We start from the raw sequence: 23,934 nt of genomic DNA on the forward strand, positions 1-23,934 counted from the left end.
ACCCCGCCCATGCAATGAGCAAGCGGATGCCTCGATCTGTGACAACAATTTCCGAATAGTGTTGGAGAATTAGCTGATCCATGCGACGCAGATGGCAGATGGACCCGCTGAATGTGCCAGAGTCAAGCTCGAAATATACAAAGAGCATCAATACGACCAGCTTTGCGCATAAGTCCATTCCCTCACTTTCCACTCGGTCGTTCATCGCAAAAACTCTCAGAGCCTGGCTATAGTAAGTGAAGCATATCCCTGAATCTTCCTCTTCGTATAAGGCATGACATGACGATAACAAGGCCAGGGCGGCCAATCTGACGGCGTCATACTCCTGGATCATGTCTTCTACCTCCCCGAATATTGGTGGAAGGCATGGAACCACATTTGCATGCCAATCGTTGAGCTGCAGCACGGTCTGCATTGGATTGGTCTTGTCAGTTCGCAGCGACAGGTTTGGAGAAGGCCAGAATGGCGTTGCTTTTTCAAAGCCCCGATCATGGGGAGTTGGGAATCCTGGGTCGGCAACTGGAGGATCCATCGAGGCTAGGAGCTCCGTCAGCAGTTCTGCCGCCTCACGATCTTGCTCTGTAGATAACCGATCTTCTCCCTGCATGGTCCCGCTCCGATGTGGATGATTTCCCGGGTTCGGGCGTGATGAAGGAGGAGAACAGAGGTCCTGTGACGGCGTATGCTCCACCCATGTGAGACCATCGATGTCGCTGGGAACTCGATTGTGAGGGGCGTCTTGGAGAACAGTTTGATCAGGCAAGACTGATGATGTTCGTGGTGAAGGTGATAGCGAGTGCTGGAGTTGGCGCTGAGCTTCCTCTTCTCGAATTGCGCGCCACTTAGCATCCTCAAGGGCAGTCACTCGATGTTGAACAAAGGCAGTATCATCCCGGAAGACAAGTTTAGGGGCATATCCCTCGCACTCTATACCTATACGTTGACACGCCCCGCATTGAGGCTTCTGTTCATCACACTATGGGGTATCAGCACTGCCGTGGATCTATGGGGTGCGGAAAGGGAGCGGGCACTTTGCGATGTCGTCTCCGACACGTGTAACATCCAGTCCGCACTCGGACGATATTTGTCTTCTTCTTTCGTCGAACCTTGGATGTGTACATGGACAATCTCAGTGGACAGTACAGAAAATAGATGGCTGAACGGATTTTTCACTTCGTTCGTCGCTTCGTTCAACAAACGAGGCGAGGGACCAGAGACGGCGCATATCAAAGATAAGAAGATAAGAAGCAGAAGGCACGTGCATTTTATCACGTGGCTCTTATCTCTGGAGGTCGTTACCCCGGACTCAGCTATCGGAATGTCACGAGACTCGAGGCGCTTGTGCATACCGGTTTAGGCCTAGCCTTCAACGCTTTAATCTATATCGACGAAAGAAGAAGCAAAACATCCATCCTCTACAAGATAAAAGTACTATAATTGACTTATTCAGGCATATCTTGCTATCCATCGCTTTTTGTTCAAGTCCACGCTATTTCCAAGCACGAACATATGATAGAACTGTCACTACCGGCCAATTTGGGCCATGACCGTGTCGCGACAATATACAAGACACGATGGCCGACGTATATATTGACAACTATGAATGAACCGGTTGAAATGTGTTATCTTCGCCCAGAATGGACTCTGTGAGTGACTATCGATTATCTCTCTACGAAAAATTGGGATTTGCTGAGTGTCTACAGGATTTTTCAGGCGGTCGCTACGGCTGGTATTCTTGTATCTACTACCTGCTATATGTGGAGTACAAAGGGTGCTTTCAGCGGGAAGAAAAGGATTGACTTACATGGCATAATCCCCTTTGTAGGCACCCTCAACCCATTTGTCCAAATCAAATAACTAACTTCAATGGCTGCTTCTAGGGACTTGACGTCGTCGTCACCACGCTTCTCTCAACAATGCTTATCCACCCGGAGCAGTGGCTTACAACTCCTTACCAGAAGGCGACAGTAGTCACTTCCCTGGTAGGATGTGTCGTTGCCATGGGGTCTCGGGCCTATGGGGACTCTAGGACACTATGCGGGCTATACCATTTGTTGTCGACCCTGGCTTGGGCTCTATTGTCCAACTGTATCGCAGAAGACCATTTATTTCTGCCTGCGACAGTAACTGTCACACTGGGACTTGCATTTCTGATTGATTTCACAGCTACCCATGAACCGGACTGTGGAGACCTCCCATTGGGCAATCAGCCTCTGTTTTCGGCTCTCACGTTTTCCTGGCTGAGTCGTCTGATACGAGTTGGTAGATCCAGGCGACTGGCAGCAAGTGACCTGTGGCAAGTCAACGACGCATATTCTGTTCAACACATACTCCACCAACTGCTCACTGGCCCATGGAAACACAATCAAGGACCGTCGTCATTTATTTCCTTTCTTGTGCAGGGTTTCTGGCGGGAGCTCTCCGTCACGTTTAGCCTCGAGATTCTGTCTTCTGCATCCCGCCTGGCGCTACCCTGGTTATTGAAAGAGTTTCTCATCAACCCTTCTATGCTTGCGATATTCTGGATGTTTCTCGCCCGCTTGGTGTACATGTTCAGCAACAACCAAGGCCTCTGCCAGCTTCGCCTCATTGGTATCAAACTCCGATCCGCATTTACGGCTTCTGTCTATGAAAGCTCTTTTATCCACTGCAATCTGAATGATGATATGGCAAGCTCTGCCACAAACCTCGCCGAGGTTGATACATTACGGATCCATGAGTTCATGCCGTCACTACATGCACTCTGGGCAATCCCACTTCAGTGTGCGATCTCGATTGGGTTTCTTACCCAGATGATCGGCTGGCAGAGTACATGCCTCGCGGTGGGTATACTGGTAGGTTCTTCAATTTAATATAAGTGCCACCTCATTTATTAGCTTGCGATGCTAATATCATAATAAGATGGTGTCCCTCCTTCTCACTCACCCTCTATCTGGCAGACTTCAGTTCGGCATGAAGGAGTTGATGGGGAAACGAGACACGCGAGTGGCCAAGGTGGTCGAGGTTATTGACCGGATTAAGGCTATTCAGCTAAGTGGCTGGGAAAAAGTAGTGGGTATGTCAGTTGATGAATCTCGATCAGCAGAAGTGGATGTCATGGCTTCTCTTGCGCAACTCCAGGGAGCCATTTATGCCATTATGGCCGCCGTTCCGGATCTCATGACATCTGCGGCCTTCGCAGTCACTTTGATGCGTGGCGGGAATTTGAGTGGCGACCTGATTTTTTCAAGTCTTGGGTTTTTCAGTCTGATCAATATGGCCTTGAGTGCACTCCCGGGTACACTGGCGCAGTTCCTTGCCTGCCAAACATCCTTCGATCGCATTCACAAGTTTCTCCTTCATCCAGATCCAGGATTTGCAGAGCAGAAAGCAGGCATTGATGACAACGAAGAACCGAGATTACTCGTACACAGAGCAGACTTTGGCTTAGGCAGTGTGTCTCTCATTTCGAGCGTTGAGTTGGATATTTCCCGGCCGGCTCTGGTCACCATTTCAGGCGCCATGGGTATGGGCAAGTCTACGTTGTTGAAGGGTCTGACAGGATCTGCGCAACCTTTGACCGGTCATGTCATCACTCACGGCAGGCGAGAATATATGCCACAAACACCTTTCATTGTTAGAGGCACCCTTAAGGATAACATTCTCTTTGGTCGCCCCTTCCATGCCGACTGGTACCACCATACACTGAAAGCCTGTGCTCTTGACTCGGACCTCAAGGCCTTTCCACACGGGGACTTGACTGATCTAAGTGACGCCGGTATCGCTCTCTCCGGTGGACAGAAGAGTCGTATCTGTCTTGCTCGTGTGGTCTATTCCCGCGCCGATCTTTACTTTTTCGATGATCCCCTTGCAGCCTTGGATTCCTCCGTCAGGCGGCATATCATTGACCATATATTTGGCCAGCGTGGTCTGCTCAAAAATTCGATTCGGATAGTGGTGACTAGTGACGCACCACTGATTGAAGCCGCTCAAAGTCGATACGCCATCAGGTCCCAGCGACTCATAATGACTAGTTCACGGGCGCCACCACTACCTGAGGCCTCGAGCACTCTTGCTTTCGATGAGGTGAAGGCATCTATGACAGCATCAGTATCCGTGGAAGAAGTTGAGTCTCCACGGTACTACAATGACTCAATATCTGATGAGGAGACCCCAACTCAGGAGTCATCACCGGAGAGTGCCGGCGAAGGACAGGTCGACTGGTCAACATACCTGACCTGGTTACGTCTGGCGCGCCCAATAGGCTGGGTTGCTGTCTTATTGCTGACTGTGCTGGGAAAACTGAGTAACGTGGTTTCAAACTACAATCTCGAGTTACTCTCGCTCGCAGGCCGTTCTGATAAATGGCTCTACATAGCACTAGTCGCAGGATCTGGTCTCATGCAGGGTCTGTTCGGCTGGGGCTTCATCTGGATAAGCTATCACTTGTGTCTTCTGCCGGCAGCTCGAGGAATACACGCCAGACTAGTCCGCGGTGTCTTAGGGGCACCGCTATCATTCTACACTCGAACCCCATCCGGTCAGATTCTTAACAGATTCACTAACGATATAAGCAAGGTAGACGGAACACTGGCGAGTAATCTCATTGGCGGGATTATGATGGGCTCGAATCTACTCATGGTTTTGGGTGTTCTTTTACATACCTCCGTCCTTGCGGTGGCGTATCTTCTCCCATTTACCGCCTTGTTCTGGATCCTACAAGCAAGATACCTTAGCGCTGTCCGCGACCTGAAGCGCCTTGAGATCGAATCCAGAAGCCCCATCATCATGAGCATCCAGGAGGCTATCAATGGATACAACTCCATTCTGGTCTCCGGTCAATGGGGTCACTTTCTCCGGCAACACTATGATTCTGTCAATGAGAATATCCAAGCCAGCATTCCGCTCTACTGTCTCGAGTATTGGTTGTCCCTCAGGCTCGAGTTTTTATCGGGGTATGTATCGCTTCCGTTGTTACCTAAACAAGCATCGGATCTCTGACATCTGCCTCTTCTTTTAGCCTCATCATTGCCTTCACTGCGTCGCTGCTTCTCTGGCTTGAGATTGATTCAGCCGAGCTCGGATTTGTGATGACATATGCGATGCAAATCTCGATCATGTTAACCAACATCATCCGCTTCCGCACAAACCTCGAGATCGACATGATATCAGTCGAAAGAATCAAGCAGTACTTGCTCGACGATGATGATGAGCACCCCAGCCGTGACGAGCACACCATTGGGAGTATACCATATGAATGGCCACGTCATGGGGTCGTGCGCTTCAACAATTTCAGTGCAGGCTACGACAGTGCAACGCAGATTTTGAAGAATATCTCTCTAGAAGTGGGGTCGGGCGAGAAGGTTGCGGTCGTTGGACGGACAGGAGCAGGCAAAAGCTCGCTGGCGCTGTGCCTGACCAGAATGATTGAAGCACAATCGGGCTACATTGCCATCGATGGTGTTGATATATCCCAGGTCAACGTGCATGAGCTCCGAAGGCACGTCACGATGATACCGCAAGAACCTGCTGTCTTTACAGGGACCCTGAGGTACAACCTCGACCCTGAAGGGAGATACGGAGACCTCAGACTATTGGACGTAGTACGCCAGGCAGGGCTACCAGCAGCCCTCAACTGTGAAGATCTACTGCTGGAGTATGAGATTACGGATGGAGGGTGAGTTTATTTCATGCTGCCAGTTTAGCTTGCTCCATGCTTCAATACACGACAACAGCGCTGACATACTACCACAGAAAAAATCTGTCCAGTGGGCAATCTCAACTTCTTGCTATTGCACGGGTGCTGCTTTCTGATGCCAAAATCATCGTCATGGATGAAGGTTCGTATCATTTATCGAAACTTATCCTTAGCAGTCCCACTAACATTAGTCCGTCACACTCTAGCATCGGCAGCGCTGGATGCAGAGATAGACCAACAGTTACAGCGGGTATTGCGTGAAGCTTTCAGTGATCGAACTGTATTCACCATCACCCATAAAGCAGGTGGCTATGTATGTTGTCATGTCTACAGCTGGTTGAGGCCTGATCTGGGATTCTAACTGGTCCTTATAGATGTCTTATAATCGTGTTCTTGCTCTTGGATCGGGGCGCGTGATCTCGTTTGATACTCCGATGGAATTTCTGAAGTCCGCCTAATCTAGATAGACATTATCAAATAGCGAAAACCAATCGTATTTCTTCTGGAATCTATCTTATTGCGTGTGTTAAGTTTGCCGTCTGAGTTCATTACCTGATAGGGGTTCTACTTGACCTTCCAGATACTGGCAGCCGCTCTGGAAAGCAAATGTAATTGATTTTGACTTTAGCTGAGTGCATGGGTTCTTTCTTTCTTTCTTTCTTTTTTTTTTCCGTGCGAGTTGATTGCATACAGGAGGCACGGCTAGACCGTCCATGATACTAGCAGCAACATGTCTGGCAAGATATCCATCATTACCCATTGGCTGTAGATACCTATCGGCAAGATACACAGGATCAGGACCTGGGCACGACAGAACCTACTAGTAGTCAGATTAGAACGCAGTTATCTACAAATCACGTTCGTATGCGTCCCGGGAACTGTATTTTCTCCAGGGCAAACCCGTTCTTGTTTCCCGTTTTAGGCATAGTCGCTCTCCACTCCGCGTGCCACGGGCCAACGACTCCACACATCGCCTATCTCAACCACATCCAAGCGCAAACCCTATCAGATTTGCCTGAGAGGGGTTGCGATCCCCGGAATGGCCCTTGTCTCAATGATGGAGCCATAAATATGCCGGGAGATTTGATCCCAGCGTCTGCATGCCATAGCCTCGTGCTCTGCACCCTCGACTCCTGCCACTGTTTACCATGACTTCAAAATTCCATGTCAAAGATGGGCAGAAAGGGGCAGTGGACACAAGCACCCCTACCCATGGTGACATCGGTCTCGGCCAAGTGGTGAGACACCGCAATACACAAAAGCATCTGCGGATGTCGAAACAAAGAGCTGACTTATACACGCTTAGGTGGAGAAGCCCCAGCTTAATGTGTGGGAAGCACTCGATGTGGAGTCCAAGGACCTTTACGAAGAAGCAGGTTTCGTCGAGACTGAAGTCAATCAGGCGCGGGCCCTTGCAGATTCTCTAACCCTCGATGAAACTAAACAAATTCTTCAAGACTTTGTGAACACCTATCAGTAAGTACGCAACATCACGTAGTTGTCGGTGGCATCATGATTTCAAACGCTCACCCAGCTTCTGAATAGACATGACATGCTCATCTCACGGGTCACAATTGAACGTGCGAGAACTCTCTTGGCCGATTTGAGCGCAATCAACGAGCCTGGATCGAATGTCGAGTACAATGCCCGAATTTGGGCAGCGATTTTACAATCCAACTCCGTTTATCGCGAAGTGCGCGCCGTGACTGATCCTGTTGATGATACCAGCATCCCATGTGGCACGATCCGAGCATGGGTAATTGGTCAGTATTCGACTCCAGACACATTTCTAAGGCATTTTTCTGACTTGAAGGCCATGTCTAGGTCTCTTTTGCGCATGCGGCCTGGCAGCAATCAACCAATTCTTTGCGCCTCGTCAGCCCGCCATCACAGTCACGGCGTATTTGGCACAGCTCATTGGTTTTGGTCTAGGAAGAATTTCTGCATCAATTCTACCCAGTACTGTCTTCCTGCGGGGATCGCAATTCGAATTCTCTTTGAATCCTGGCCCTTTCAATCTCAAGGAGCAGACATTGATTACAATCATGGCTAATGTCAGCTACGGTAGGCTATACTGGTTGCCTCTTATGAGTCGGATTGTGGCTCCAACATCAAATAGTTGCTAGGCTAAATTTTCATCTCTTTCTAGCAACTCCCCAGATCTCAACTTTGTTCTTCATGCAACGGCTGCCCATGTATCTTGATAGCCCCTGGGCTGCAAGCTTTGTTCGTTGAGATCCGTCCACCTTTAGTAATACATTCGCTAACGAGGAGCAATACTCAGGGCTACGGCATGTGCATGATGCTAAGTACCCAGTTGCTGGGCTACGGCCTGGCGGGCATGTGCCGACGGTTCCTTGTCTATGAGCCAAGCATGGTCTGGTTCTACGTCCTCTCTCAACTCTCCATGAACAGAGCTTTTTTTACGCACAATGAGGCTACTTCCCACGGTTGGAAGATTTCACGGTTTCGGTTTTTCTTTTGTGTGTTCGGTATTGCGTTTATGTGCGTGTCTTCCTGTTCCATCTGAAAAGCAATCACCGCTGACTTTGATTTGCAGATACTACTGGATTCCAGGTACAATGTTCCCAACATTAACCTTCTTCAATTGGATGACGTGGATCAAGCCGACGAGTGCGACGCTGGCCATTGTGACCGGAACCTACTACTTCAACATGGGGTTCAACCCACTTGCGACATTTGATTATCAGTGGCTGGCAACCCTGGACCCATTCGTCACACCCTTCTTTGTCATCTTTCAGATCATCATGACCCTCGCCTTTTGGGGTATCTGCGTTATAATGCCTGTTTTCTTCACCAATACTTGGTACACAGGCTACTTACCCATCAACTCATGGTTTTCCTACGATAACAATGGGCAGGTCTATGATACCTCAAAGATCCTCGGTACCAACCATCGCCTGAATCAAACTGCATACGAGTCATACTCGCAGGTGTTCCTTCCCGCGGCCGTTGGACTTCGGTACGCTGGCATGATGTGCATCATTCCGGCTATGCTTGTCTTCACAGCATTATACCATGGTTCTGCAGTCTTGGTGCTCATGAAGAAGATTTTCAAGGGGGCTTCTCAATTCTCTGGGCACCGGGACGTCCATACAAGGCTGATGAGTAAATACACTGAAGTGGGCGAGGTATGTGATGCTTGCCTTTGTGACAACAGAGATATCTCCCAACTAACCAATAGTGAAGTGGGTCTACTTACTCGTTGCGGCCGGAGCTGCGGGCCTCGGCTTTGCGGCCTTTTACGTATGGCCTACGAATGTTCCTGGATGTAAGTGGCATCCCTCCTCCTTGCTCTTTAGTTTATGGCACTTGAACACTGATTCACGATCTTGCAATGCTGTAGGGGTAATCCCGATAGCCTTCGTCTGCAGTGCAATCTTCATCATTCCAATCGGTATCGTATGCTCGATCACAGGGTATTTGACCGATCTGGAAATCATTTTCAACATTGTAAGCCCCAGTCTTGTCAGCCTCTTTCGGTCCCCATTTAACATAAGAATCAATCACTAGATTGGCGGTTGCGTCTGTGACGGAGATCCGATTGGCACCTTTATCTTCAAAGTCATGGGTAAAGGAATTGTTAGCCAAGGGGTCTACTTCATATCTGACATGAAGCTGGGTCACTACGCCAAAGTACCACCCATTCAAATGATGCTAGCTCAGCTCGTTGCTACCATCTTCGCTTCTATAGTTAGTCTTGGGATCATCGAATTTCAAATCACAGGTATCGAAGGCATTTGCGATCCTACCAAGCAGTCACGCTTCATTTGCTCCAACGTCTCCCTTCAATGGACAAGCGCTATTGTCTGGGGCGTCATTGGGCCGAAGAGGCTCTTCTCGCCCGGTAGTCTGTATCGGTTCTTGCCAATTGGGTTTCTTGTCGGTGCCCTTTGGCCGCTGGGATGGTGGGCATTGCAGCGCAAGTGGCCGCAGAGTTTCCTGCGCTATGCCCATCCCATTGTGATGAGTACGCCTCCAGTGACCCATTTTATGCTATAAAGGATGAGAGAACACCAGCTAACCATCATTCTTCCCGTTTTCGTACAGTGGTCGCACCGATCCTCTGGGCCCCCCTTAACTTCTCGAACTTCTTCCAGTCGTTGCCAATATCATGGTTCTTTGGCTATTACGTCAAAACGAGATTTCCGACTTGGTGGGGCAAGTATAACTACCTCATATCTACGGGTCTGATCACTGGGATTGCATTCTCCGTCTTCATCCAGTTTTTTTCACTAAGTTACAATGATATCTCCGTACGTTTCCTTGAAACTCATTTTATCTCCTCTATCCTACTTGAAGCGACCATCCCCTTCGAATTTCTTTCACCTCCTTTACTGACAACACTCACAGTTCCCGGACTGGTGGGGTACAACCAAGTTTACGACTACCTGCGACCTGCAGGACTGTCGATACCTTACCCTTGCACCAGGCGAGACATTTGGGCCCAGCGAGTGGCATTGAGGATGGAATTGAAGTAGGAAATGTGACTTAAGGTTTGCTACGGGGTGAATTACATAGCTTGTTACATGGCATGCGACAATTCTACCATATTATAATAGGATTGTCGTTTCGGTACCTTGAGAATTCGATAATGACTTTGTCTACCTTGCCTCAATAGCTAGCAGGAAATCCTTGTCGAACGTGTGCACAGTCGGTCCCTTTTCTATCTTGCGTCATGTATTTCAGTTGCAAGTATCGTCCGCTGCCCATCTCTAGCCTTGCGCGCAAGTCAGTAACACTTCAGGTCTCTAGGCAAGAGAAATATAGAGAGATAGAAGCAATATATTGACACATATTAAAGATAAGTAAGAAAGTATTTAAACACAACTGTTCAGATATGCTTACTAGTATCACTAACCTTGTTAATATACTTTACAATCAAGAGGAGTATAAAGAGGCAGAAGAGAGATATCATCAAGGGATGACAGGAAGTGAGAAAGTGTTTAGACGTAAATATCCGGACACTCCTACCAGTATCAATAATCTTGGTGGTATCTTCTCCAGCCAGGGGAAATATAAGTATGCGGAAGCGTTGTATCGACGTGTCTTGGAAGTACAAGAGAAGGTACTTGGATGCGAGTATCACGATAGGGCTCCGTACACTTATCAGCATCTGTAAATCCCGGTCCATACCGCGTTGAGAGACGGAGAGTAAGATGCGCTATTCATGGACCAAAGCCTCTTACAGAAGCGGAGGATTCCATAACTAAAGTTGATTTTGTCCTTGAACTGTGCCTGACTGTATTGAGCGCTCTTCTTAATACCTACGATGGATGGGATTGGGTATAACCAAAGACATGCGATGAGATTCGTTAATCGAAGAAAAGACCACTAGTAAGAGTGACCAGTCTACCTGAGGACAAGTTGAATTATCCTCGGTGAAATAGGCTAATGCCAGGGATAAAATACCGAAGTCCATAGCAAATTCCGCACTATATACGAAAGGACATTGCAAGGAGAATGGATTCATAAACACCTCATCGTGTACCCTGGTAAAATCGTATCCACCTCGCTCGACATCTAGATAGATGCGTTTCGGCAGAAGCCAAGCTGTTGATCCATGACATCTTCTAGGATAGCCTCAAATGGGCGCCATTTCATACCAAGCTCCCCCTCCGCTTTAGCTGTATTAACTGGGTTCAACACACTAGGCGCATCCTCGGTGATAACTGCCCCAGCGTCTGGGTAGCGCTTTTGAATAAATCGCGCAATCTCCGGTACGGTAATACTTCTCCCAGCCAGCAAATACTTCGAGCCATCCACTATTCTCCGATCTAGCGCTCTGATATGCGCTTCGGCGACATCCTGAACATGCACTGCCGTCAAAAATCCCGTCGGGGTGCCTGCCATGATAAATCCCCATAGCGCCCCGTTGGACCCTCCCTTAACCCCGTCGGCACATGTCTGCATCAGATTGCGGCCATACACAAATGCTGGGTGTAGCGTAACTAAGTCGTACTTTGGCTTAGCTGTTTTCCAAAAGTCCCAAGTGGCCGCGTTGGAAAGCAGCTTGGAAGCCATGTAGAGTATCATGGGCGTTGCAGACGGATTCGCAGGGTCCTCGAAGCTTCCATTTTCATCGACTGATAGATCCCAATCACTGCTTTCTAAAGAGAAGAGAAAGAGTGTCAGTGCGATACCAATCCGGAAATTAACGAGAGGATATTGTTTACCTTGGATTACTCCACCCTCTGGAACACCAGTCAACGGAGTCAAAGCAGCCATGGATGAGGTAATGACGACCTTCCTGATGCTTGATACCTTGTTTGCCGCTTTCAGCAAGGCAGTAGTGCCTTTCACTGCTGGAGTGAAGTAAGTTTCCTTGTCGGTGCCATGAGGAAGAGGGGATGCAAGGTGGAGCACAAAGTCCACCCCGTCCAGCTTGTCAGGGAACGCCATTTCATCCGTAAGATCTGAAATGAACACATATTCCACTTGATTTCCATACTTTGAAAGTAGGCTTTGCAATTGGGGCGAGGGCCTACGAAGGCAAACTCGTAGTCGATACCCAGCCTTTAGGGCTTCCACGGCAGTGGCGCTGCCAATAAAGCCAGAGGCGCCCGTTATGAAGATTAATCCCTGAGACATATTGTTATTTGTTTGTCACTTTCCTTATTATTGGTCACAGAAACTAGAGTCCTATGTGGTATCTTTTATAGTCCATGCGTTCGAATTTGTCATCCGTGGAGCAGTTCAGAGCCAGCGTTGGCGTCGGACAAAGGTCATACCGAACATAGGATAGTGCTTAAACTTGCATAATTTGCCGGAGCTTTTCGATCTATAGAGATTCTTGGCGAGGCAATTGTTTCTGGTCTTGGGAAAGCCGGCACTATCTCGGCAAGGGCTTCGGCTTTCGGCATGACAGCGGCAGAGCGCTGACTGAGGTAACAATCCAATCACTCGCGATCTTTCATGACAAGCTTCCTCTCAGTATGTGTCGGATGTCGGGGCTGGATATGGACAGACGGGTATGCCCTGGTTTCATTCACTCAGTCCTTGTACCGAGCCCCTTAGCGCCCGAAGGTATGGTGACGATCCAGTGGTCGTTCGGCAACTGTGGGAGCCACGTTAGATTCCAACCTACCGAGAGTATTATCTTATCGTACTACACTGCCATTGGTGTGTGGTAGGCGAACCCCCTCCTCTGGTGAGCTCTTGGCAGGGAGGGTGCTACGTTCTTCGGGGCTGAGTTCCCTTCCCAATCCAGTGTAAATTATGCCCCGTTGAACGCGACTTCGGCAATGGCAGCCGGTGTTTATGAGCTTATGGTACACGTAGCGTATTGCGAGCCCCAGCCACACCCCATAGATCATGCACAATTACTATCCCACGTCATTAATCGACATCATGGCGTGCGCCTGGGAGGCAATATGCTACATGGGTGTATTCATCTAAGCGGGGTTACGGTCGAACATGGTCAGGGCAATATAGCCGAACGAACGGGGTAGAGCTGCCAGAGGATCTGGTGAAATAGGGTATAAATTGAGCGTTGTTGCTCTGTCTTGATAGCTACTACTGACTCTCAAGATTCGAAATCCTCTGAACTACGAGTATATTCCTCTCTATCATTATGGCTCCCTCTATCTCCACCGAGACCGCAGTCCCTTCGGGGAAAGGCCCTGGACGAGTACCTATGAAACTCAGCGGTGCTCTGGATGCGTTTGAGTCATTTGATGTCACGCCAGTCATTGGCCGCGAGTATCCCAACGCAAGCCTGAAGGACTTCCTGTGTGCTCCGAACTCCGATGCATTGCTTCGAGATCTTGCTATTACCAGTTAGTCCTCTTCTCTAGATGGTAACTCAAGACTAATAACCTTGTTCTAGTTTCTCAGCGAGGAGTAGTCTTCTTCCGCAAGCAGGACGGCCTCACAGACAACTTGCAAAAGGAACTCGCTCAGCGATTGGGGGAACTCTCGGGAAAGCCGAAGACTTCCGGACTCCATATCCACCCCGTTGCCAACTCACGCCGGGAGATAAGTGTCAAGGATGATGAAATCAGCGTGATCAACTCCATGGAGGGCAAGAAGCTGTACAAATCCCGTGTGATCCGCCACCAGACCGCCAGAAAGGAGTGGCACAGCGACATTACTTTCGAGCCCGTTCCGAGCGACTATACAATCTTGCGGCTGACCGTTCTCCCCAGGACTGGCGGAGGTAAGCCTTGATCCTCCTTCTCTAGTGGTGTTGCCAAGCTCATACACAAGTCCCAGACACTCTGTGGGCTTCCGGATACGAGTTATATGATCGCCTCTCTCCACCTTACCAGAAATTCCTGGAAGGTTTGGATGTAACGTTTTCGCAGCCTCAATTCAACCAATTTGCGAAGGAGAGTGGCTTTGAGGTTTTCAAGGGCCCGCGCGGTGCTCCTGAGAATGTCGGCGAAGAACTGCGGGCGGTACACCCGCTGATCCGCACCAACCCTGTCACCGGATGGAAGAGTGTCTTCGCTGTCGGCACCCATGTGGAAAAAATTAACGGACTGAGTGACGAGGAGAGCAAGCATCTCACCGACTGGTTTGTGAACTTGATCATGGAGAATCATGATCTGCAAGTGCGCCACCGTTGGGAAAGCCCGAATGACCTCGGTATGTCCCCCCCCCCCCCCCCCCAGTACTTCCGTTGCCAGCTACTGATAGCGGACATCTTTGATAGCGATCTGGGATAACCGATCCACATATCACGCGGCAACCTGGGACTATGAAGAAATTGGTCCACGGGCTGGTCACCGCGCTGTCAGCCTGGGAGAAGTGCCGTTTTATGACCCAGCGAGCACGGGAAGACGGGAAGCGCTGGAGAAAGAAGCACGCGAGAAAGCTGCACTGGAGAAAGGAGAATAAAGCCACCACTACCAGCTATCCGCTATCAACATCATCGCCAAATATTGCCTGTGATTGACTACTTTGGTCAATGCAACAAGTATGTGGACGGGTATTTTTGTTTCATATCATGCCGCGTTTCTGCACAATTTTCTCAGAGAGTCCGAATAACCATTGTACTTGACTTCTATGATTCAAAGTAGTGTAGATGTAGCCTGAGCCGTTGTAATAAGATATTTCCAATGCCATCGCCGCCTTCCTCACCTGTTATCCGCGGAGTACAACATTAGACGCTAGGCGACATTATACGTTCCATCCGATGCCTCAGACCGTCTAACACCCGGAGTAGGGGAGAGTTTTGGCTGCCTCTCTACGTATATTTGAAAACCTAACCTAAGAATCATATCGGTGACCCTGACAAGAGCCAAAAATCCCACAGAGTTTGCTTCAGAACCCAGAGTGGCTCGTCTGAACCGCGAGGTACTCACACTTTGGGGTTTACGGCCCACCAGATCACCAGGTCATTAATTAACCCGATGAGGTCGCGTGATAGCATTATGAGCTGAAAGATTTCGTGGTAAATTGTGACTATCATAGAGAAATCATAAAGGAAGGGGTCGGTATGGCCAGGATCACCTGGGTTTCAGTGGAATCGGGTAAGGGCGTATCGGTACTATATTAGGGCTAATTCCGTGATTTTATGGATTGCACTGCCACTAACGCGAGGACGCCCGCGAGCCATCGACTGCCTTCCCCCTTCACCAAGGGAAATGTCGTTCGCTGTGCCGACAGCCGGATCCCCCATGCTGCCGATCGATTTATCTTTCGTTAGTGTCTGCTTTCCCCGCTGAGTGTTCCCCAGCTGCAAGCGTCGGCCTACCTATGGAGGGGCCTTTAGCACCCCCATTGCCGGACCCGATCAGCGTGTACTGTTATAAATTCTTAGCTTCGAGTATATTCGTACAAGCACACCTCTGTCGAAGTAAAGCATGGCTATCATAATTTCCCTCTGAGTAGTTTTTGTTCCACCTGTACGCGACAGAACTACACTTAAACCAACTCTACAAACTACTACCATACATCCCGTCGCCGATATGTGCTCTACTCTTTGCCCCATAGCCTTCGCCTCGGTTTACTATCCACCACGATCGACCATGACCATCATTACGACTGCTCAACTGACCCACCCTTCTGTCCGGCACTTCTCCGCCCGTCGGCCGCGTCACCATAGTCGCACGGCTCGCGCGATTGCCATATCCTACCTCATCTCTGGCATAGTGATACCTTTCATCCCACCGGCGCTCGAAAGCTTGCGTCAGAAGAGCTCCGATCTCCCAGACAGCAACAAGTGAGTCCACTGGTGGCATCCCGAATACATGCACAACACGTCGTGCGGTGACCCATGAACCCTAATGCGATATAGACCTCACCCCCCTCTCTGCTTCCATGCACGCTAGGGCAGAACTCATCGTATCTACGACATGCATTCCAGAGACGAAACGTGTCAATGCCATTGTGATTTTTCTTTTGTTGGTTTTATGAGCGGACTCTGATTCTCAGCCCCCGTGACGATCCGCGATATCCGATAGGTTTTGCTCTTTGGTTGGCAGTGCCTCTATTGAATACCGTTGGTTTATTTCAGGAGTGAACTAGCATTCTATAGATAGCCAGTCCCGAACGTAAGCAGAACGGGGTGTGATGGGCATATTCAACACACACACTTTCTACAACGAGGCAGAGTGCTGTCTACAGATGAAATGCTTGCGTTCCTAGTTCGACACCCCGTTTCACAAAATAGGTTTTCTCTCGCTTCTTCTGACTTCTCTAACATTGACACTATCACAGTTGTCTTGGATTACTACCAATATCAAGGGGGTGTCATAATGTACTGATTGTGGTTCATCTGTGGTAGTGAAACAGACACCGCCGTATAAAAGAAAATAAAATAAAACAAAGAAACAATACAGCCTTGTCGCTCAATGTGTATCACAGTTGATCATGGCATCAATCTTAGCGCGAGCGTTTTGGAAGACCCCCATCTGCTCGTTGGTACGGTCAACATGAGGCACGTCGGTGCCCTTCTGCACCGCCGCCCGCTTGCCGATCTCATCGACCCACCTCTTGACAGCCGGAAACTCAGAGAGATCAATCTCCAGAAGCGCAGGGCCTCGGCGGACCCACGTATAGCTGGCGATATCGGCAATGGTATACTTCGCACCTGCCAGATAGGGGCTTTCCTTCAGACGGGATTCCAGGACCGAGTAAAGACGCTTGGTCTCATCCATGAATCTCTTGATAGCGTGGTCGGAGCGGACATTGGCAACCAGTCGGAAGTGGTTTGCCTGGCCTATAGTAATGACAATTATATAAGCCCGAGAAACCTATTTCCGTTTTTCCAACATACCCTGCATGGGACCAATGCCACCTATCTGGAACATCAACCAGGACACCTGCTCAATGTACTCGGGAGTGCCAGGTGCATAGCTGATCTTGCGTTCTGTGTCATATCTGTCGGCAAGATACAACATAATCGAGCCACTCTCGAAAACACGTTGTGAGCCGTCGAGGAGTGCCGGGATACGGCCATTGGGGTTAATCTTCAAGAACCACCTGTATTTCGATCACTCGTTAGCAGGACGCTTCTGAGATGCGGATGCCGGGGACAACCGTACTCCTCCCTCTGAACGCCGGCTCCAATATCAATCGGTTCAATCTTGTAGGGTAGGCCAAGCTCGTCCAGGGTGATGGAGGCCTTGATGCCATTTGCAGTGGACCAGGTGTATAGTGTGATGTCGGACGACATAGTGTTGGAGGTGCTGATTGTAGATGATCAAATACAGAGTCACGATGTGGTTATGAGCTAACTATCGCGGAGGGCATGGCGAAGCATCACCAGGGAGTGCAGGAGAGATCATATGGTCCGCGGCGTGAGATTGAGCTTTGTACATGTCGCTGTTTCATCTTCGGGGAACAATTTGGTCCGCTACATTCCCTCCTCCAGTTAAGTCACGAATGATGTCATTCCCCGAGGCTGAGACCGAGCCTGATCCTTACCCGGGAAGTCTGAAGTTGGTTTCGCCATAGACTCTAACATTGCGCCTTGCTGTTGATGGCGGAGGTCAACTATCTTACTGGATGGCGATTATGCATCCCCATTTTTGCGGGGTTTGGGCTGCCGAGCTCAGCCGTTCGGTCGGCTCGGCCCAGGTGTACCGAAAGGTTAAGTGGAGCCCAATTGTTTTTATCCTCCCAAGTAAACAAATAACCTTGACCTGTTGCAATCTTACACTTCTATCCTTTCCGTGTCTCCCAGATCACATCGTTGACGCTTACTTGGTCAGAATGCTGATCTATAGTTACTCCACCATAGCTCGTAAATATTCCATATCGTCTTCATTTCGGCTTCTTAAGTAGCACCACCCGCCGTAGCACAATAGCTGAAGCAACCCAGGCTGATGTTGTGAGCCAAACCCAGAGGGGATATTTTTTACTTGATGACGATCAGGGATGTAATCTATTTCACTGCCTATATCGACTCCCTATACCAACACCAACACTTCCCTGGTCTCGTACAAGAATCACTTGCCGTGACCCGTCTTCACTACTGGAAATCCGATATAGAGAGAACTATTGCACTAATACAGTCCCCCATAGCCATAGAATACTTAGAAACAAGATATAGCACATAATAATAAAGGTAATAGATAACTCTACCGATTGAGCAAGGCGGCCATATGCTGCCTAGTTACATGGCTGTAGGATTAAATTCAAATAATAAGGGTGGTCGTAGTAGTAGTAGTAGTAGTAGCAGGAAGAGGACGAGGGCGAGGAGGAAATATTCAGATATTTTGCACAACAGAGAATTAGAAGACACTTCATCAAGGGCAAGTTTGTTCTCGGTAGTCGGCAACTCTACGAAAAGTCTATACGCCCCTAGGGGATCCTCAACTCCACTATTCAGTATTAACAGAGTTCTACGACTATTCCAACGGGCTTACTGCTTCCAGGCAGCTTCCCCAGATTTTCTGAGGAATTACCCCGCCCCCTCCCTCTGGATTGGTGGCATTTTATAAAGTACATTGAACGCGGACCTGGAAATCACCGCCACCGTCTCCTACTGCCAAAACGAACCCCGAGTCTGCAGAGCCAAAGGCGAGTAGGTGTTGGTTCTGACGGATACGGATAACAAGCCTGTGTTCTTTACGCGAGAAACATGCATACCAAATTCAAAGAATCTAAGAACACTGATGAATTCATCGAAGATATTGATAGTGTCCAGGCTGAGCAGGGCGCTACGACGTCAACAGATTCCAAATATGCCGAAGAATTTACAAAGGAAGAACAGAGGAAGATTATCCACAAGGTCGACCGTCGCCTTGTGACTGGGCTGGGGCTTCTTATGGGCATGTGTCTTATGGATAGGACTAATCTTGGCTCAGCGTCCATTGCTGGGTATATACCCTCTATTTGCACTCTTCCCTAGAGCATATAAACGACTGACCGAGGATGAATCTACAGAATGTCGGAGGACCTCGGTCTGGAGAGCGGCCCGAAATATGTACAGTAGGTCTTATTCTCTCAGTCACCGTATACTGATAGCATTGCAGTCCCTTGTGCTTTTGATATTTTTTGTACCCTACGTGCTGGTGCAACTGCCAATCAATGCCATAGCACAAAATATCAGCCCTAGACACTTCTCTTGCGGTGTCACATTGTGCTGGGGTGTACTGATGGTGGTAAGATGGCAAAAACGTTTCTCGTCCGTCGCTAACGGGTAAAGGGCGCGGCCTTCGTCGACGAATGGTGGCATCTCATGATTATCCGGGCTTTACTCGGGGCCTTTGAATCGGGTCTGTATGCATCACTCCTTCCGTTGCTATCTGCTTGGTATACCCGATATGATGTGCATAAGCGATACTCAATCAGTTATTTCATAAGCTGCCTCATATCTGCTCTCGGACCGGTTCTGGCGTGTGGCTTCATGCAGATGGGTGGACTGAGTGGGCTTGCCGGCTGGAGATACATCTTTTTAATGGAAGGGGTCCTCAATTTCGTCGCTGCCGTCATTGGCTGGCTATTGCTGGTTGAATATCCCAAGGGCTCTCACAAATGCTGGATGTTTTTGACAGAGAAAGAGGAGGCCTTTATCATCCGCCACATAAATGCTGACCGAGCAGATGCCGCCGAGCACATCAAATTTGACCTTGGTGACTTCTTCCGCCCCGCCAAAGACTGGAAAGTCTTCACTTACCCTATGATGTTTTTGTAAGTTGTTTTCCTTCGATACTGCAGTTGACCAGTTCACTGTTGACTGTCTGATCAACAGATTGTCGACTTGTGTTTCTTACTCCATCGCATTTTTCTTGCCTATTATTCTTGTATCCAAACTGAAGTTCGGGGTGACCGCGGCACAAGCATTGTCTACTCCCCCATATGTGGTGGCCGGTATCTGGATGCACTTTACCGCCTGGTCCGGCGACCGATACCACATTCGCGGACCTCTCGTGATCTCGAATTGTCTTCTGTCTACCGTTGGTCTGGCGCTGCTGGGCTGGGTTGCGTCTCCCGGGGTGCAATACTTTGGGGCCATTCTTGTCACCTCCGGCAGCAACGCCAATGTTCCAACGAACTTGGCCTGGCAGGCCAATAATATCCGCGGGAAATGGAAACGCTCGTTTTGCAACGCCTTGCTCATCATGGGTGGTGGCCTTGGCGGGATCGTCGGTTCTTTAGTATTTCGTTCTCAGGATGCGCCGACGTATCGGCCTGGAATTATCGCGTCTATTGTGTAAGTGTCGCGAGTGGCCTCCTCAATTCTTTCATTTGAATGTTAACTCCTGCCATTTTGGGATTTAGGGCCAGTATTATCACCATGGTCATTTCAGGAGTTCTGATGCTACGAATGCATGCTCTCAATAGGAAGGCAACCACTGGCGCTATTGTTCTGGAAGAGCTGTCGGGGTTTAGATACACGCTATGAAACGGGAAAAACAAAGCCTGGCTTTTTCTCACACTCGTTCGTCAGAATGGCAGCACCTTTTGCTCATTGGTGGTAGTCTGGGGATGACGACGGCCGTGGAAAGCCATTTACTCAAGCCTCCGCTCAATTCTGAGAAGGGCATCAGCTCGCTGCCGAGTCATGTATTGTATACATGAAGCTAGAGTATCTCACAATGCAAATTAAAATAGTAACTGTCTTCATTGAATATTACTCCATTTTCAAGATATTTTCCTGGTTTGAGGTCTCCCATTGAACCCGATGCGGGCAGGTCTTTCGTTCAAAGCACGTTTTAGAGATCGCGGATACAGGACCTCACCCACTACGAGTACGATTGAAAGATACAGTTGCTTTCCGGTAAGAGATAGAGTCTTCATAGCTTGGGTTTGAGTGTTAAGTCCTTCCTGACAGGAAGGCCTAGAGTCTTCTGGGCAGGCCGTGGATATTCCGTAAGCGTGCAACTGAGATAAAGCAACCAGGGAGCAGTAGCAGCCATACAATACATTCATGATGAAGTAATTTCTTTTTTTGTAGAGCCATGCCACACAAGAGAGGTGATTAATAACGGTCCCATTTTCCCCGGGCCGGCTATAAATGTAAGATAGGGCAATGTTAACAAACTAACTGATATGCAGCTAGTGAGCTTCCATGATCTTAGGAAAGACAAAAGAAATGCTCGGGAGGTCATTAAATTCATTGTGACGTTCATGCCAGATAGCACGGACAGTCTACAGATGCCGTTAACCTAGGGTATGGCCAAAACACCTAGTCCCCTTAGCTGGCTTAGATCTTGATATGGTCCTCGCTCATAACGTATAAGCGACTGCATGTCGAGCCGGTCATCCGCTGAAGCACCTAAACTGATCCAGCTGAACGTACTGGCCGAAAGCCCATTGGTTCGGTGGGGATGAGCCGGCACATTTGTTTTCGGCGACTGGATATGCCGTCCACTGCCGGCACACTGTCTTCACATCTCCGTGTAGATTTCTTGTCGGCGGGCATTGTCGAATAGCCGCGACCAATATGACCATAGGCCTAGATTCGGTCCTGCGCAGGCTTTTTAACTCGTTCCTTCCCGCCTCCCACTTTACCTCCGTCGCGGTCTATTGATCAATATAGCCCTATGCTCCCATGTTCCACCAGGTCACCTCGATAGTTCACGAAACCCAACGGGGTGCTGATCAGAAAGAGGTGCCACCGGCCGAAATCCCGGAACCTGTTGAGAGGTCGAAACACGATGTCGGTTGGCGAAAGGTTGTCCGGAACTTCACGCCATCGTGAGTCGCAGCAGACAATGTTGGAGAATCAGAGACTAACAGTGACACAAGCTGGTTCTCTGTTAATATGGGAACAGGAATCGTGTCTATTCTCCTCAACACTCTGCCTTACAATGGGCAGTGGCTTTACTACATTTCCATCATCATTTTCATCTTGAATGTGGCATGTTTCATGGTCTTTCTGATCATTACTCTCCTGCGCTACATCTTGTATCCGGACATTTTCGAGGTGATGGTCACTCATCCAGTTCAATCACTCTTCCTCGGTACGTTTCCGATGGGGCTTGCCACCATCATTAATATGTTTTGCTTTGTCTGTGTATCGCCATGGGGTGATGGTGCAGCCTATTTTATTTGTGGTGTGTGGATTTTCGACGCGGTGGTATCGGTCTTGATTGCTATCGGAATACCGTTTCTCCTGTATTGGTTTCTCTCTCCCTTTTTTGTATATGCGTCCCTGCTAACGTCCATTCACAGAACAGCGAGGAATAATGGGCTCGATCTGTCCTCCATGACTGCTGCTTGGCTTTTGCCAATTGTCTCGTGCGTGGTTGCGGCGGCGTCGGGCTCCATTGTTGCAGATATTCTGCCCGACGCACAACTTGCCCTGGGTATCATCCTGGCCAGCTACATACTTTGGGGAATTGGCATTCCTCTCGCGATGATGGTCATCTGTATATATATGCAGCGGCTGATGTTCCACAAGCTTCCACCAAAAGGAATGCTTGTAAGCGTATTTCTTCCCCTTGGTCCCCTGGGACAGGGCAGCTATGGGTAATTTGGCCCGATACTGAGTTTTACCCATCTTTTCTTTTTCTCTTCTGATGAAACTTCATAGTATCCAAAGGCTTGGGAGAAGTGCGCAGATAATCTTTCCCAAGACGAGTACCCTGAATGCCTCAACTGGCGAAATTTTCTATAGCGTCGGATTTTTGATCGGAATCTTACTGTGGGCATTTGGCGTCGTTTGGCTCTCCTTTGCAGTTGCAACCCTGATCAAAACGAGGAAATTCCCTTTCAACATAGGATGGTGGGCCTTGACCTTCCCACTGGGAGTTTTTACCACTTCGACCTGTAGCATCGGCCAGGAGCTGCCTTCGCGCTTTTTTTCCGTTCTTGGGACGGTAAGCCCCTTTTCCCTCACAATCTCAATGGTAAAAAGTCTGACGAACGCCAGATATTGTCCGTCGCGGTTGTGATTCTGTGGCTGCTGGTTAGTTACTACACTTCCCGTGGCATCATTCGGGGTGATGTTTTCGTTGCACCTTGTCTTAAGAATCTCCGAAGAGGTCCAGGGTAAGGGCTAATCTGGTGAATCCTTTTTGGGGGAGGGGAGGGGAGAGGTTTTCGGTCAATCTTCGTGTCACATAGAGAAGCATGCATCCATTTTATGGCACCTAGGGCTTCTGTATGTTGCCAGACACATTTTGTCAAAAAAGCCGGTTTCCTTGTTTCTCTCGGGGCTTTCAGTATGGCTCACAACAGCAAGCGCTAGAGTAGCCTTCTCCGAACCTGCCACTGCCAGTCATGGTGATAGCCTCCACAACCCAGGGTGTTAACTAAGCTCGCGTGGCGGAGCAGGGTCCCGCTCGGTACTGTCCGGCTGTCGTCGGCTGTCGACTTTTCTTCTCTATTGGAGAGGTTCATCATCTAAGCTTCCGGAGATCGATTGCCCTTGGCCCTTGGTATCGCGAGTACGGATACTAGTAGATGAACTGCAGCTTCAACAGGCTTCGTGGCCACCAAGACAGGGAGTCTACCCCAGAAACCAATTCGACATGGCAAGTTGCCTGGATGCTATAAACAGTGCGCGTGTAACCCCCCCAGAAGGTGTGGTGGTGGAACGGCGGGGGCGGAGCTGCTCCCGGGCCTCTGATCAACGATGATCCTCCTCATCTGGACGAGTCTGACTCGGTTTTAGATCAAATTTAGCTTCGATGTTTTACCTCGGTCGAGCCTAGCGTCCGTTGTTGAACGTGGGGCGACCGCGCGGAGAAAAAAAGACAGCAAGGCACCAGAACCATCTGGCCGCACCGGATAGTCCCTCGTACAAGCATTCCCCGCAGTAGAGCTCGAGTGAAGCAATTGACTGAGCAAGACCGGTCAATGATGGCGTGATCCAGTATTCCGCACTCCGGAAG

General features: G+C 49.2%; 7 protein-coding genes across 7 annotated transcripts; 5 read left to right on the plus strand and 2 right to left on the minus strand.

Moving 5' to 3' along the window:
* Positions 1-2,901: 2,901 nt before the first annotated feature.
* ABOM_003345 (uncharacterized protein) lies at positions 2,902-6,135 on the plus strand (the record flags this gene model as incomplete). The annotated part of the gene is made up of 5 exons (XM_022530475.1): positions 2,902-4,934; positions 5,000-5,656; positions 5,734-5,819; positions 5,884-5,990; positions 6,052-6,135. 5 exons carry the CDS (start codon positions 2,902-2,904, stop codon positions 6,133-6,135), a joined length of 2,967 nt encoding a protein of 988 aa, XP_022391525.1.
* Positions 6,136-6,825: 690 nt separating this feature from the next.
* Positions 6,826-10,162, plus strand: ABOM_003346 (uncharacterized protein; the record flags this gene model as incomplete). The annotated part of the gene is made up of 12 exons (XM_022530476.1): positions 6,826-6,915; positions 6,984-7,153; positions 7,223-7,440; positions 7,502-7,741; positions 7,827-7,903; positions 7,962-8,182; positions 8,238-8,829; positions 8,888-8,969; positions 9,045-9,151; positions 9,212-9,668; positions 9,749-9,954; positions 10,052-10,162. 12 exons carry the CDS (start codon positions 6,826-6,828, stop codon positions 10,160-10,162), a joined length of 2,571 nt encoding a protein of 856 aa, XP_022391528.1.
* Positions 10,163-11,221: 1,059 nt separating this feature from the next.
* On the minus strand, positions 11,222-12,289 carry ABOM_003347 (putative 3-beta hydroxysteroid dehydrogenase/isomerase; the record flags this gene model as incomplete). Its single annotated transcript, XM_022530477.1, has 1 exon — positions 11,222-12,289. The coding sequence occupies one exon, from the start codon at positions 12,287-12,289 to the stop codon at positions 11,222-11,224; it is 1,068 nt and encodes a 355-aa protein (XP_022391527.1).
* A 982-nt stretch (positions 12,290-13,271) lies between these two features.
* Positions 13,272-14,539, plus strand: ABOM_003348 (TauD/TfdA dioxygenase family protein; the record flags this gene model as incomplete). Its single annotated transcript, XM_022530478.1, has 4 exons — positions 13,272-13,476; positions 13,527-13,856; positions 13,913-14,287; positions 14,355-14,539. The coding sequence occupies 4 exons, from the start codon at positions 13,272-13,274 to the stop codon at positions 14,537-14,539; spliced, it is 1,095 nt and encodes a 364-aa protein (XP_022391530.1).
* A 1,955-nt stretch (positions 14,540-16,494) lies between these two features.
* On the minus strand, positions 16,495-17,321 carry ABOM_003349 (glutathione S-transferase family protein; the record flags this gene model as incomplete). Its single annotated transcript, XM_022530479.1, has 3 exons — positions 16,495-16,865; positions 16,923-17,128; positions 17,191-17,321. The coding sequence occupies 3 exons, from the start codon at positions 17,319-17,321 to the stop codon at positions 16,495-16,497; spliced, it is 708 nt and encodes a 235-aa protein (XP_022391529.1).
* A 1,410-nt stretch (positions 17,322-18,731) lies between these two features.
* On the plus strand, positions 18,732-20,498 carry ABOM_003350 (uncharacterized protein; the record flags this gene model as incomplete). The annotated part of the gene is made up of 6 exons (XM_022530480.1): positions 18,732-18,970; positions 19,037-19,076; positions 19,126-19,254; positions 19,299-19,783; positions 19,845-20,306; positions 20,375-20,498. 6 exons carry the CDS (start codon positions 18,732-18,734, stop codon positions 20,496-20,498), a joined length of 1,479 nt encoding a protein of 492 aa, XP_022391596.1.
* Positions 20,499-21,647: 1,149 nt separating this feature from the next.
* ABOM_003351 (TDT family transporter) lies at positions 21,648-23,093 on the plus strand (the record flags this gene model as incomplete). The annotated part of the gene is made up of 5 exons (XM_022530481.1): positions 21,648-21,793; positions 21,845-22,213; positions 22,271-22,567; positions 22,632-22,917; positions 22,971-23,093. The coding sequence occupies 5 exons, from the start codon at positions 21,648-21,650 to the stop codon at positions 23,091-23,093; spliced, it is 1,221 nt and encodes a 406-aa protein (XP_022391597.1).
* Positions 23,094-23,934: the final 841 nt, after the last annotated feature.

Source organism: Aspergillus bombycis (genome assembly GCF_001792695.1).
Source record: "Aspergillus bombycis strain NRRL26010 chromosome Unknown contig00020, whole genome shotgun sequence".
NCBI classification, from domain to species: domain Eukaryota; kingdom Fungi; phylum Ascomycota; class Eurotiomycetes; order Eurotiales; family Aspergillaceae; genus Aspergillus; species Aspergillus bombycis.